This window comes from Sebastes umbrosus, chromosome 14 (genome assembly GCF_015220745.1).
Source record: "Sebastes umbrosus isolate fSebUmb1 chromosome 14, fSebUmb1.pri, whole genome shotgun sequence".
Taxonomy (NCBI): Eukaryota; Metazoa; Chordata; class Actinopteri; order Perciformes; family Sebastidae; genus Sebastes; species Sebastes umbrosus.
In genome coordinates, this window is record NC_051282.1 from 9,264,624 (window position 1) to 9,277,362 (window position 12,739).

The 12,739-nt window shown below is 42.2% G+C and overlaps 1 protein-coding gene and 1 pseudogene across 5 annotated transcripts in view; one reads left to right on the forward strand and one right to left on the reverse strand.

The window, feature by feature from the left end:
* Window positions 1–2,067: 2,067 nt before the first annotated feature.
* Window positions 2,068–12,739, reverse strand: part of LOC119501353 (myocardin-related transcription factor A-like) — a 51,125-nt gene continuing 40,453 nt past the window's right edge. For 4 of the 5 annotated variants that reach the window (XM_037791677.1, XM_037791675.1, XM_037791676.1 and 1 more), the window contains 7 exons: window positions 10,577–11,602; window positions 10,251–10,433; window positions 9,650–9,763; window positions 8,201–8,323; window positions 7,994–8,077; window positions 6,925–6,973; window positions 2,068–6,447 (listed from right to left, as the gene is read on the reverse strand). In XM_037791677.1, coding sequence (XP_037647605.1) covers window positions 5,897–6,447; window positions 6,925–6,973; window positions 7,994–8,077; window positions 8,201–8,323; window positions 9,650–9,763; window positions 10,251–10,433; window positions 10,577–11,602 — 2,130 coding nt within the window. In that variant the 3' untranslated portion in view covers window positions 2,068–5,896. The remainder of the gene's footprint in view (window positions 6,448–6,924; window positions 6,974–7,993; window positions 8,078–8,200; window positions 8,324–9,649; window positions 9,764–10,250; window positions 10,434–10,576; window positions 11,603–12,739) is intronic. The other variant, XM_037791679.1, reaches the window with a different exon arrangement.
* Window positions 4,383–5,011, forward strand: LOC119501264 (annotated as a pseudogene).

The window sequence follows — 12,739 nt, forward strand, 5'->3', positions numbered from 1 at the left end:
ATTTAGGGGTGTCTGTGTGTGTGTGTGTGTGTGTGTGTGTGTGTGTGGACCTCTGCGCAGCCCTAATCTTACACTTCTGGCTCATGACAAGCTATGCATGTTAGAGAAAGTGGGTTGACAGGACATAGCAGAGCAAAAGGTTGCAATTTGTTGGCTCTGAGTTAAAAAAAAAAAAAAAAACTCTCATAAACATCTACAGAAGAGGAGCCAGCGGTTTGTTTTCAGATTCTTCAGCTTCCGCCGTTTCTCTGAACAACCCAGAGAGACCCAAACTTCAACCCCACTTCAGTGCTATAGCTTCTGTTGGAGAAGCTTGATGGTGGAGGAAAAGAAGTTGGGGAAAAGAAGGAGCAATCAAGGTGAAGAACAACCAGCATGACACCAGCCACAAGACTAGCTAGACAAGCTATTTGGGGCTTTTAAATTCACACAACAATATCTTGCTGCACCTGATTCGACGGTTATCAGGCCATTAAATAGGCATTAGCAGTCGATATGAGTTTATTAGATGTCGGTCATTAGGGGCCTACTACGTTGTAAAAGTTAAAGTTTAACTTAAAAGCAACACGTTCTAACACGTAAAACTGAATGAAACATCACGTTTCGAACACAAACAAAACACCTTCTTTAGGTTTAGGCAATAAAACTACAACTTCTTTAGGTTTAGGCAACAAACAAAATAGTCAAGTTTAAAGAAAACCATTGTGTTTTGGGTTAGAATAACTACAAACACAACGACAACTACACATTGTTGGTTTCACACAGTGTTGCGTTTTGTGTCCCATCCAACCTCCACCTCCTATGGAGTTTCACACTATCTATACTACAGCGCCTGACTTCCACTTCTGCTCCTGTCATAATTACTACAGTCGCTAGAGATGATAAAACCGACTATTGGGTGAAGTAGGCCCCTACCGACCCACATCTATGGTCTTATAATGACTGATAATGCCTATTTAATAGCTGACAACAGTCTAATCGGCTGCTTACAACAGTGGTTGTGCATGATGGCGCAAAAATGTAGATTTGTGAGCTGTTTTTACACACGCACGCGCGCACGCACGCACGCACGCACGCATGCACACTTTTGTTATGGGCTTCAGTGGGACGCCCACTGTGGAATAGATGTTAGCCTATCCTCTGCTCCACTCCATTAGTAGCTAGAGAGTTGTTATCAGCCAATCATCTGCCTCCCTCATGCCCACCCATATCCTGGTCTGGCAAGGATGTGTGTGTGTGTGTGTGTGTGTGTGTGTGTGTGTGTTACTTTTCATATTAGGAAAGATGTTTGTGTTTATATTTGTGTGCTCCTCCCCAGAGCAGAGCGGTAACCATGCAGTCATCTAGTTTTCTGCACCTTTTTACAACACTTGTGTCACCTTCCTGCTCACAGCATATTTTAACCACGCAAGTGTGTGTGTCTGTGTTGCATCACTCGCTCTCACGTGGGCTTACAGCAGCGTGAGCTCGCTCGTTTCTATGTCTGTGATTTTCGGCTTCTTCAGAGATAAGCGGCGAGGTTGTGGGTGTGGAGATAAACATAACTGTGCATATATAAGCATGCAATTATGTTCAGCTATGTAGTTCAATGTCATTAGCTTTTCTAAGATCACAGAATGTTGCGAAACATCAAACAAATAAAGGCCTCATGGACAAATTATATTAAATCAAAGCGTCCTGCATCGTTGTCCGACAATCCCAAGATGTAAATGTAACATTTACCTTTATCAAGTGAAAACTGCATCTGCTGGAGAGCCATTGAGTAATGTTCATGAAACATGAGTTGCTTTCAACAGTAAATGTCCCTATTTGAAATTGACGTATCGTATCGCCAGATTCTTGCCAATACACAGCCCTACTTTATATATTGTTTGTTTAATCTGTACACAAATTGAAGTGTAAGAACGACAATTTGCCGTTTTACAAGGAGGTTACGTGCTGGACTATTTCTTGGCTGGGACCAGTAACTTCCTGGAGTCTCCGCCGGTTGCCTGCTAACTGGCTGTAGCTTCGTATACCAGCCATGTTTATCTCATTATTGAAATAATCAGAACTGACCACACCAGATCTAATTATCTTTTCTTTTATTAACAAATCCCCTTTTTGTTTTTAGAAAAAAAAAAAGAAATACTCACAAAAATCTCAAACAATTTTTCCCCAAAATGAGTTTTCCTAATGCTTTCACAATCATTTACATGAGGCGGCTCAACACTTGCAGGAATAATACAGCAGAAAAACAAACTTTCTTCTTATTTGTAAATCCTCATCAATTTGTCAGAGTCTGAAGTGCATTTAATATTGAAACATCACGCCAGGCACTTAAAATCCTTAAAAAAAGATCAACAAAAACTCACAGAAGAAAGTGAGTGAATCACGCACATGTGATTGTAACTATATAAAATAACGGAGTCTGCAGTGTTTAGGTCTAACATACGATACCTGACTATTTACTGGATACTCCCGTAAAACATTACTTGTATTATTAAAATCAAAAGAATACATCAGTTTCGGTTTGTATTTGTACTAAATGATAAGAGTTTAGATGCACAATAGTAACTTTATCAAATATTTTATAGATTAGGTTCACATTTTCACATCACTTCCATTGGAAGCGCATTAGGACGGGATCTCTTGATGGCCAGTATGAACATATTATTATATATTACAACAATAAAAAAACTATTTCAATATCCATATGAGAACCTGACTGTTGTTTTTTAAGGCAGGCTTGAAAATGTGAGAACCTATCCTTTAAGACTGTCAGAGCAAAGTCATAAAACCAAAGTGGTAGTTCTGGACAAACAATAAAACCTGAAGTGTGGTGTAATACGTCTGTGGTGACAAATACAAAAAAGTGTAAAATAGTAAATGCAAAAGATGGCGTGAATCAAAAGATGAACTTTCCTCAAGAGAGGTTTTGGATTCATAATACAGACATTTTGTCAGAATTAGTCGCAGTACACACAGACCTGTATTACCAGAGTGTTGCACAGATAAAACCTAAAAGTCTTATAATACATTCTCAGTGTCTAAACTGGTCTATTACAGCACTGTAAAATCTCAGAAGTGGAAAGGGACATAAATATATCCCCCTTAGTAAAAGTACTGATACAGTACAGGACAGCCAAATGTCACCTTTAAGAGCAACAACCAAGTAATTACAAAAATCCTTATAAAGAAGGCATTTGTGGAGAATCTATAAAGCTGCAGGAGTTTCCCTTCCTTTTATATGACGTGTGTATTAAAACAAGTGCAACCGCAAAAGGGAGAAACTACAGTATGGCAGTTTTCAAGACTAAAAGTGTCCAATGTTAACTATAAAAACGTGTTGGTACCGTACTGTATGTAGACATGAAGCGTTGTGAGCGTCGGTGTAGAGCTCAAGTCAAGCTGTGTAGTTTATGTAAGATGCAGTAATGCGCAGACATTACTCCCGTTATGTTTACATTCAGAAGATTTCAAACCAAAGACATTCATAAATCTATAAAGTCGCATTGTGTCAAATAAAACATTAAGACAACTGGCTGCACCGATTTGAAGTGCAAAACGTACGACATTCTGAATGTGCACAAATATGAAATATCAGTATACTATAACTCTTTGTCTGTTATCTGCAGGAATCTGAAATAGATGATCAATCTATTTTGTAATGTCACTGAACCGTAACACGGGAGCTGTGTGAAACCTTTTAACTATCGCATCATTCTAACATTGTACGTCAAGACTTTGATTTAGTATTTTGTAGTTTTGAGTTAAAATCTCTTCAATTTCATTAGTTAGAATTAATTAATTCTAATTAATTAGAAATGTTGTACTTTTGGCAGATAAGGGATTCAGACACATGGCACAATGAAACCACCATGAGATTTTACGATAGATAGCTGTATATCTTCAGCAATTAAAAGTTACTACAAGGAACTATTAACTATTAACTGGTTATGAAACAGTCCCAGAAGAACTGGATACAGCATCGGAGGCTGGCTGCCGTTCACTCTTATTAAAGTTGCTCAGTCGTGCTTGAAGCAAAAAAAAGCTTGACTGCCTTCCACATCCATTGGGTCCATAGATTAGGCGCAGTAGCTTTTCCTTTAACTCCGCCTCCAAGACCTCGCTCCAGCCGCGGTCTGGGTCTCATTCACATGAACGGAGGAAGGGAACTAACTCTGATAATGCTGTCAGTGAATTTTAGAACTTTTAGAACCTAATGATTTAAATAATGGCTATTCAAGTGTTCGTAATTGGAAGTTGATTTACCTCAGAAAACTGAGTTACAGACATCTTTTTCCCAATGTAAATCTATGGGAAATTGTATTTTTGGGCCCAATGGCATCATGTAATGGACCCAGAAGTTGTAATTCCACTGTCTGGCCACTACGTAAAATTGTCTTCAAAGCCCGGTGCTCTTCCTGGGGGCTTGGTTACAGCATGCAGGTTCACCAGAAACTCCTTCAGCTCGGCCTCCGGTGGGGCCTCCAGCAGTGACCAGCCCGCCACGGAGCGGACCCAGATCCAGCTTCGCTGTCGCCTTCGACCTGCAGTCGGAGCTCCCGCGGGACGGTGCATGTACGCGGCCAAAGTGTCATCCCTTGGACGTGTTTTTTGAGGTCACAGTGACCTTTGACCACCAGAGCTTCGCCTCGCTGCTCTGCCGGTCCCCGCTGATCCAGATCGGACTGGAAAAAAACAAAGGTGGTTGTCGACAGGATCTTCCACGTGGTCCAGGACGACCTGTACTTCCACTTTGGCAGGAAGTTCCACTGTGTGGGCCAGCGGATGGAGAGAGACGCTGCAACAGGGCAGCAGAGTCCATTTGCGGCTGCGGGATCTCGAGCTCTCCGCACGCTTCCTGGGAGCCAACACTGACACTGTGCTGCTGGAGGCCCAGGCCGTATTACTGGGCCCGTTGGAGGGAAGGGAGGCACGGGAGTACCAGAACCAGGACTGAGCCGGGCGGACTGTCCGACACTGCTGCAGTAAAATGAGAGGTTTTCTAAAAGGAGTCTGGCAGCTGCAGATCTTTACGATACGAGGCAGTGGCACTCATGGAAACACTACCTCTCTTTTCCACAGGGGGCCGCCAAAATCAACACAAAATGAAAGTTCCCTGTTATAACTTTATCACTGGAGAAAATATAAATGAATGAAAAGTTCCAGGGCAGTAGCCGGGGTCTGCTGTATGTATGTAATGTCAGTTTCGTTAATACTAATACAAACTATAGTAACGCATTCAGTGCTGTAACCTGCACAAGAACCAACATTATGTCTAAAAAGAGGACACTAACTGTCACAATGTTTCAAAAATTGACACAAAAAACACAAGATTCAGAATTAAAATGTCTTTCCAAATTATGGAATTGGACTGTGGCAAGCATCTCCCCTCCATCTTATAATCTATTACGTTGCTAGAAAATCATTGTCTTTCACCTTAACTTTGGTTACCGATTAGCTGTAGTGGTAAACTATTGATTATCGTTACTACAAAAGGCAACTAAGGATTTGCACTCCTAATTAGACAAAGGTCAAATAAGGGGATATACTCCTTCACTGTAACGCGGTGTTAAGAAAAGATGAGATTCATTTATATGTAAGCAACAGATTCGTGGCTCGGTTGAAAGTGTCTCAGGTCCAAACGCACAGCAGTCCCTCTAATGTGGTGACAAACCCGTTGCTAAAGCAGCAAGAACAGATATAGGACCTGCCTAATACGTGTCTGCACACAAATCAATAAACCAGCGTGTAAATAAAATAAATAAAGGTCAAAGTGCTGGAAGATTCAATACACCAGTGTGTGAGAAGACACAGAAAGAGTGCTCTAATCCGATACTGAAGCCTCAGCAATCAATTACATGTTGTTGTGCATAAGTGAGCCCCGTGTTTGTTTCCTGACTGCTACAGGCTATAGGCAGGAGTCCCAGTGTACCTGCAGGTCACAGCTGTCCAGGAAGTCCGTGGAAAAGACACTAGGGGGTGTCTGGGGGCACAGTGTGGGGGTTTCCTCTCCCCTCTCTCCTCCCATGGTGAAGTCCAACCAATCCATACCGTCCAGCCCTCGCTCCCCCTCCGTCGCCACGTCGAAGGTATCCATGGGAGACGACGGATGGTCCAGGATGCTGGGGGTGCACAGCATTTGACTGTGGAGGTCATCAATCAGAGTCAACAGGCAACCGGGCTCCACCCCCAGGAGAGGCTTACCCGTGGTGCTTTCAAGGAAGTCTTCCAGGCGTCCGCTCCCGGCGCTACCGAGGTGTAGTTTCTCTTCTTCTAAGGTGTCGGACAGAAGCTCGGACTGCACCGAGGAGGCCGACTGCGGGGTGTCGCAGCTGGGCGGGATGGGGGGAGATAGCAGCAGCTGGAGTGGGGAGGGAGGAGGAGAAGAGGAGGCGGAGGAGTGTGGGTGTAGGTGTTCCAGAGAAGGGTCTGGTGCTGGTTTAAAGGTGGTCGACATTTCTGGAGGAATAAAACAGAGAATTATAACTAGAGTTACCGCCTGGCAGTTATATGCCTCTGCCAACTAGTCAAGTTGCAGTTGACATCCATGTCTGTCCAAAATGTCATCACTTCATCATTTCATCCTATCAGACATTTGTGTGAAATTATCATAATTAGCATATGAATTCTTGGGTTATGGCCCAAAATGTGTTTTGTGAGGTCACTGTGACCTTTGACCAGCAAAATCTAGTCAGATCATCCTTGAGTCCAAGTGGACATTTGTGCCAAATTTGAAGAGAATGGGACGCACGCATTGGACAACCCAAACACATAATGTCTCCAGCCACGGATATCACCAGCGTAAGGAGGCATAAAAAACCTAAATATTGTGTTGGGCGTTCACTCACCAATACAATAATCACTAAACTGCTGAGTAAATTAAAAAAAAAATGCTATTACACAACAGACAGATTGGACAATGTTATTGCATCTTACCTCCTGTCTGCAGAATGATGTCAATAAAATCATCTTCATGCTCTGTATCCTGAGGACACACACACACACAAACACACACACAGAGGGATCAACACATTACCCTTTAAAACTGTGTGTAAAGTTCACATAGCGCATAACTGTGTGACATGATGAGCTGAAGTGAAATGTGAAATGCAAAACGACATATCACACCGGAATGCAGAGCAACACAGCTTAGCTTAAACGATAACATCAGTATTTTTCAACCTGGACCCTATTTTCCATGTTTTCGTGTGTAAGTGACTAATGGGGACAACAACTTTTGAAATTGGCAGCTATGAAACAAGCAAGTGAGCAGCGTCAATGTAACGTTACGTTCACTAAAAGTGTTTTTTTTTGCCACTGAAACTCTCAAATTATTATTATACAGTAAGTGTCCAACAACATTATCGAAAGGACCCTACAGAGAAATAAAACGCTTTCCTAACCTTCCTCTTGATCCGGTCTGTTTGTTATTGTGTCCAAGTCCCGCTCAAGGAGAAGTCTCGTTGAGAAATCTGAATATCCGGCTCAAATAAATACGGGCCGCCATCAAAAAGACCTCATCCACATTGTTGAAATGATCGAAATATTCAGCTGTGACATTGAAAATCTTTTAGATAACACTAAGCTACGCTTTCTGTACTCCAACACAACAAACTCTGCCCGGCTGGCACTCGCAGTGTTTCCACCATGGATGTATTCCACTATTTCCACCGCTGTCTTCCGGCAACACATCACCTCGCCAGATTTCAGACTTTTAGTGGACGTAAATGATGGTGCCAGCTTGCCCCTACAGGATTACATTACAGCAAGTGAGCAGATGCCGTCTACAGACGCTCTCCCTCAATACTGGACCAATTTCAGAAAGTGCTGTCTCTATTGGTGAGTTAGACACAAAAACATGGGAAAATAGGGTCCAGGTTGAAAAATACCTAAGTTACCCTTTAATATAAGTTAGCAAAACCTGAGGGCAGTAAAAATCACACATTTTCGAATTATGAACATTTCATTCATTCAACGACACAATCAGACGTGCAGTGTGTCGTACTTTGTTATCAGGCGATGAGGCAGCGGTCTTAATGGAAGCCGGAGACAGAGGACTAAACAAGACATCCAGACTAGGACACAACTCCTGGAGGAGGAGGAGAGAAGGATGAAGTTAAAGCCAGATGTGGGATAAAGTTAGATTCTTGTGTGTGACTGGATGATACAAGTCACCTTGAGAGATTATCTGTGTCTTCTGGAGATTACTTACAGTTTGAGAGGAAGGTGGTGAGGTGTTGTTCCCTGAGGGGGCGGCCTCCTGGTCATTGAAGAAAGGCTGCAGACTGGGAGGTGCTGACAAACACAGAGCAACATCCTGCTGAGGCTCCCCGTTCTGATCATTACAAAAAGAGTGGACAGATCAGCTCTCATTATAGTATAATCAGAGGCAGCCGGACTGGTTATTACAGTAACATCTGAAATAATTTCTTTCTATTAAAAGGGGTACAAAGATCAGGAAAGCCTGTTGAAAATATGTGCCATCAGCTCAGTGTTCCACCAAATCTTGACACTTTCCAGCACACCTGCACTCGCCAAGAGGTACGGTACATCTCAATTAGCCAAGATGCGATGGAGTTTCTTCCTCTATTAACATAGATCATAGTAATGGACGATGTCGTTAGAGTAATTAGCCAAGCAATAATAATCAGCATCGGGCTAGAGTCAAGACACTCTTATCAAAGACTGCTGTCACCGTCTCCAACAGCATACATCATTAACTTCCACCGGAGCGGCTCCCTTTCATTCTCCTGTTTCGCTCTCTCTCTTTATGAAGCTTTAACAGACTGTTCTGTTGCTGCTCCAGTGACGGGGGATCTGGGGAGCCAGGGACTGATAGTGTGCATGTAGTATGATGAGGGTACCATGAAATGTGTAAAAGAGATGATTTAAAGGCTTAACGTCTGCTGTTGAGAGACTATTTTTGGTTGCAGAAATGCCCCATCCAGACATTTTAAAAAGGCCAGTTCTCCTAAATAGAGAAAAAGAACACATTTCCTCACGTACCCCCTCGTCATAGCTAGCCAAGCAGACAGTTTTTGCTTTTGAGATATTGATCTATTGTAGATTTATGCTACCGGCCAAATACAATGGAGGTTAATGTAACTTTGTTTATGGCGCTTAAAGAGTTGAAAAGTTACATTTGAATGGGGCTTTTCAGACACAGTGTCCTTGTTTACTACAGACAATCCACAGACCTCGGAAAGGGTTCAAGTTGTAAGACGAAAACACGGACAACACCCAGACCAAACAAGGCCGTGGTAGCGACCTGTCAATCACAAGGTAGCCCCGCCCTAAAGCATCCCCTGTTTTATGGTCTATCTGACTTTAAATGGGACCATCATTTACTAAATGAACATCATGCTGTATTGAAGAAGACTTGAAACTAGAGATTGAGACCATAAACTCATGTTTATAATGTTTACTGAGGTAATAAATCAAGTGAGAAGTAGGCTCATTTATACAATCAGACTTCTATACAATCAGACTTCTTTTTGCAACCAGAGGAGTCGCCCCCTGCTGGCTATTAGAAAGAATGCAAGTTTAAGTCATTTCAGCATTGGTTGCCCACTGAGCATGACCAGCAAACTTTTAAAAATTTTAGATAAATTTAAACAGGATCATGCAAACAACGGTCCGTTTTTAAAGGGTTAATCCTCACCTTTGTCTCTTGCTTCAAAAATTCCACGTGCATGCTCTGCTTTGTTTGACTGTCAGCTTTAGGCAGCTGAACAGGGTTGTGGCCGGAGAGATTGGCTGGAGCAGACTGTACTCGCTAATGGAACATGAAAAATGTAAACAATATTGTCAGTGTTAGCATTGTTAAGTACTGATTATAATAATAAAAGAGCACATCAGCAGAAAATAGCTTTTTTTCATGAATCATTGCGTTCATCCTTGGGCTGACCCGAATGCTTCGAAGCTTCCCCATATATACCTCGAAATCACTATTTGAATGTTTTCTTTTTTTATTATTATTATTATTATTATTATATATAAGTATGTAATAATAATGTATAAATCCCCAAATAGCCCATTAAATAAGGAATAATCTTACATTATGCATTAGTCATATTCAGTATTAATTATTATTAGTTATTCTCAGAGTTGTATTTGGGTTTCTACTAGAACATGTTGACATGCTTTAATGTTCAAAAAACGCTTTATTTTTCTCGTACCACTTGTACTGCTTCTCTTCTCTTTTCTAACCCTCTGTCTGAAACCTTCTGTTTAAAGTGGATTGCTCAAAGTGGGTCACGTACCTGTAGCGCGATTTGATTTATTGCTTTGTTCCCAGGTGCATCATTTCTTTGGTTCTCTGTGATGTGATTGGTCAGTGCAACGAGGAAGTGGTTGCCGTTGCTGTCGGTGACCAGAGTCGGGGTGGAGTCGCTCTTGAGGAGATCCAGTGGGCCTGACTGCTGGCTGAAGGACGCTTGAGACACCTGCACAAAACCCACAACAACTTTTAGAGAAAGAATCTTGATTTGCTTCATATTTCATACTGGCATGCCAAAAAAAAAGAATCAGCTCATCTAATGATTCAACAAATTCAATGCTGATATTGTGAAACCCACTCCGTCCTGACCTGTTGCGGCTGCTGTTGCGCCTGTTGTTTCTGCTGAATCAGCACCTGTTGCTGCTTCAGGTGTATCTTGGTCTGTATCTGGATTTGCTGCAGTTGTTTATTCTGCTGCTGCTGTAAAAACGACTTTTGCTGCTTCAGTAGAATCTGTTGCTTCAGCTGCATCTGCTGCTGGTGTTGTTTTGACTGTTGTGACTGCAACAGCTGCTGCTGCTGCTGCTGCTGGAGCTGCTTGAGCTGCTGTTTGTGAGACTTCTTCTTCCTCTGCTGAGAAAGCTTCTGCAGGCTCTCCGACGTCTGACCGCGGTTCTGAATCATCTGCTGCTGGTTCTGAATGTTGTGCTGTTGCAAAAGTTTCTGTATGGCCTGCTGTTGGGCCAGCTGCAGAGCGCTTTGCTGCAGACGGACATGCTGTTGTTGTTGTTGTTTTGTCTGTATGCTCATCTGCTCTGGCTCGATTTGGAGCTCCTGCACCTCCCAAGTTTGGGTCGAAGACTGCGGTAATCGGTGAGTTTCTGGTAACTGCATAGTCGTCTCACACGCTACTTCCTCTTCCTCGATGGCTTCCTGTTTGACAGTTACCTTGATAACATCCATGTCACATGAAACGGCCGATGGCGGAGGGGGGAATGGCGGATGAGCACATGAGAGAGGGACGCTGGGCTTATCGGGAGGTTCTTGTTTGACTCTCACAAGAACCAGCGGCTCTGGTCCTCCTCTGCTCCCGTGCTCCAGCTGCATCCTCAGCACCTCCACCAGCCTCTGTTTCTGCCTCAGCATCCTGGTCAGCTCCTCGATCTGCTTGTCTTTCTCCTGCAGCATCCTGTCTTTGTCCATAGTCGCTACCAGAGCTGTTGTTGTAGCCGCGAGGGCAGCTGATGAGACCAGGCAATGTTTCTGCAGAGCGGCCGGCTTTAAAGAGAACTGACAAGGTGCCGGGGTGGAACACTTCGACTCCTCTTTGATGCTGGTTGCAAGCTGAGCAGCTGAACACGGCAGATGGCTCACCGGGGCGAGAGGTGAACTCATCTAGACAGAAAGAGAGAAAATAAAAATAGGTAAACAAACAGTAGGAAACCTTGAAAAAGAAAAACACAAGTGCAAGAGCTTGAGATGTAAACTAAGACCTAAACGCTAACATGCTCACAATGACAACGTTAACATGCTGATGTTGAGCAGGTCAAATATCGACCATGTTCGCCATCTCAGTTTAGCGTTTTAGCGTGTTAACATTTGCTAAGTAGCCCTAAACACAAAGTACAGCTGATGGGAATGTCATTAGTTTTGCAGGTATTTGGTCATAAAGCAAATATTTTTGACTGTATTATTTTGAGCCACCATTATTTTATAATTAATTGTATTTAAAGACACCTTCGTACTTAATATGGGCATGGCTTTATTGACATTTGGTTTTCATTACCCTTGAAATGTAACCAAATTTGAATTAAAGTACTATTCCATGTATGATTGTTTACATTTTTAAAAGTATATTACACAAGTATTTGCATTATATTAAGTGCATATTAATAGTTGTCAAAAAAAATATTAGGTAAAATATACCTAATACATTTAATTACAACTTAATGTTGTCTCGCAATGTACTATTTATATATTGTTAATACAAGAAGTGCAATACTAGTATGTCAAGTACATTATTCATTAGTGCACATATAAGATACATAAGTATACTTCAATTTAGTACAATTAAACCTGCAGTAGACAGAATGTTTTTGGCATCATTGGGCCAAAATTATATAATAACCTTTCAGCATATTATAATTCAAGTGTTCTGAGAGAAAACCAGACTTCTGCACCTCCTCATGGCTCTGTTTTCATGCTTTAAAATATTTAGTCCGTGACGGGAGACTTTGGCCAATCACAGGTCATTTCAGAGAGAGTGTTCCTATTGGTTGTTCATTCAACGGAGGCAGCTGTCAATCACTCGCGAATTCCGATCAAACGGTCAAACTAGGCATCGCTGATCAAATATGAATCAATATTCTGTTACTGTAATGCCTATTTCTTGCCTCAAATGTTTTCAGAAACATCTTGTAGTGTACTGTTTAGCTTTAAAAGTTTGTGACCCGGCAGCCATGTTGAGATCAGTTGAGGAAATACAGGATTTTGCGAGTGATTGACAGCTGCTCAGAGGCGGCAGGCTCCAGC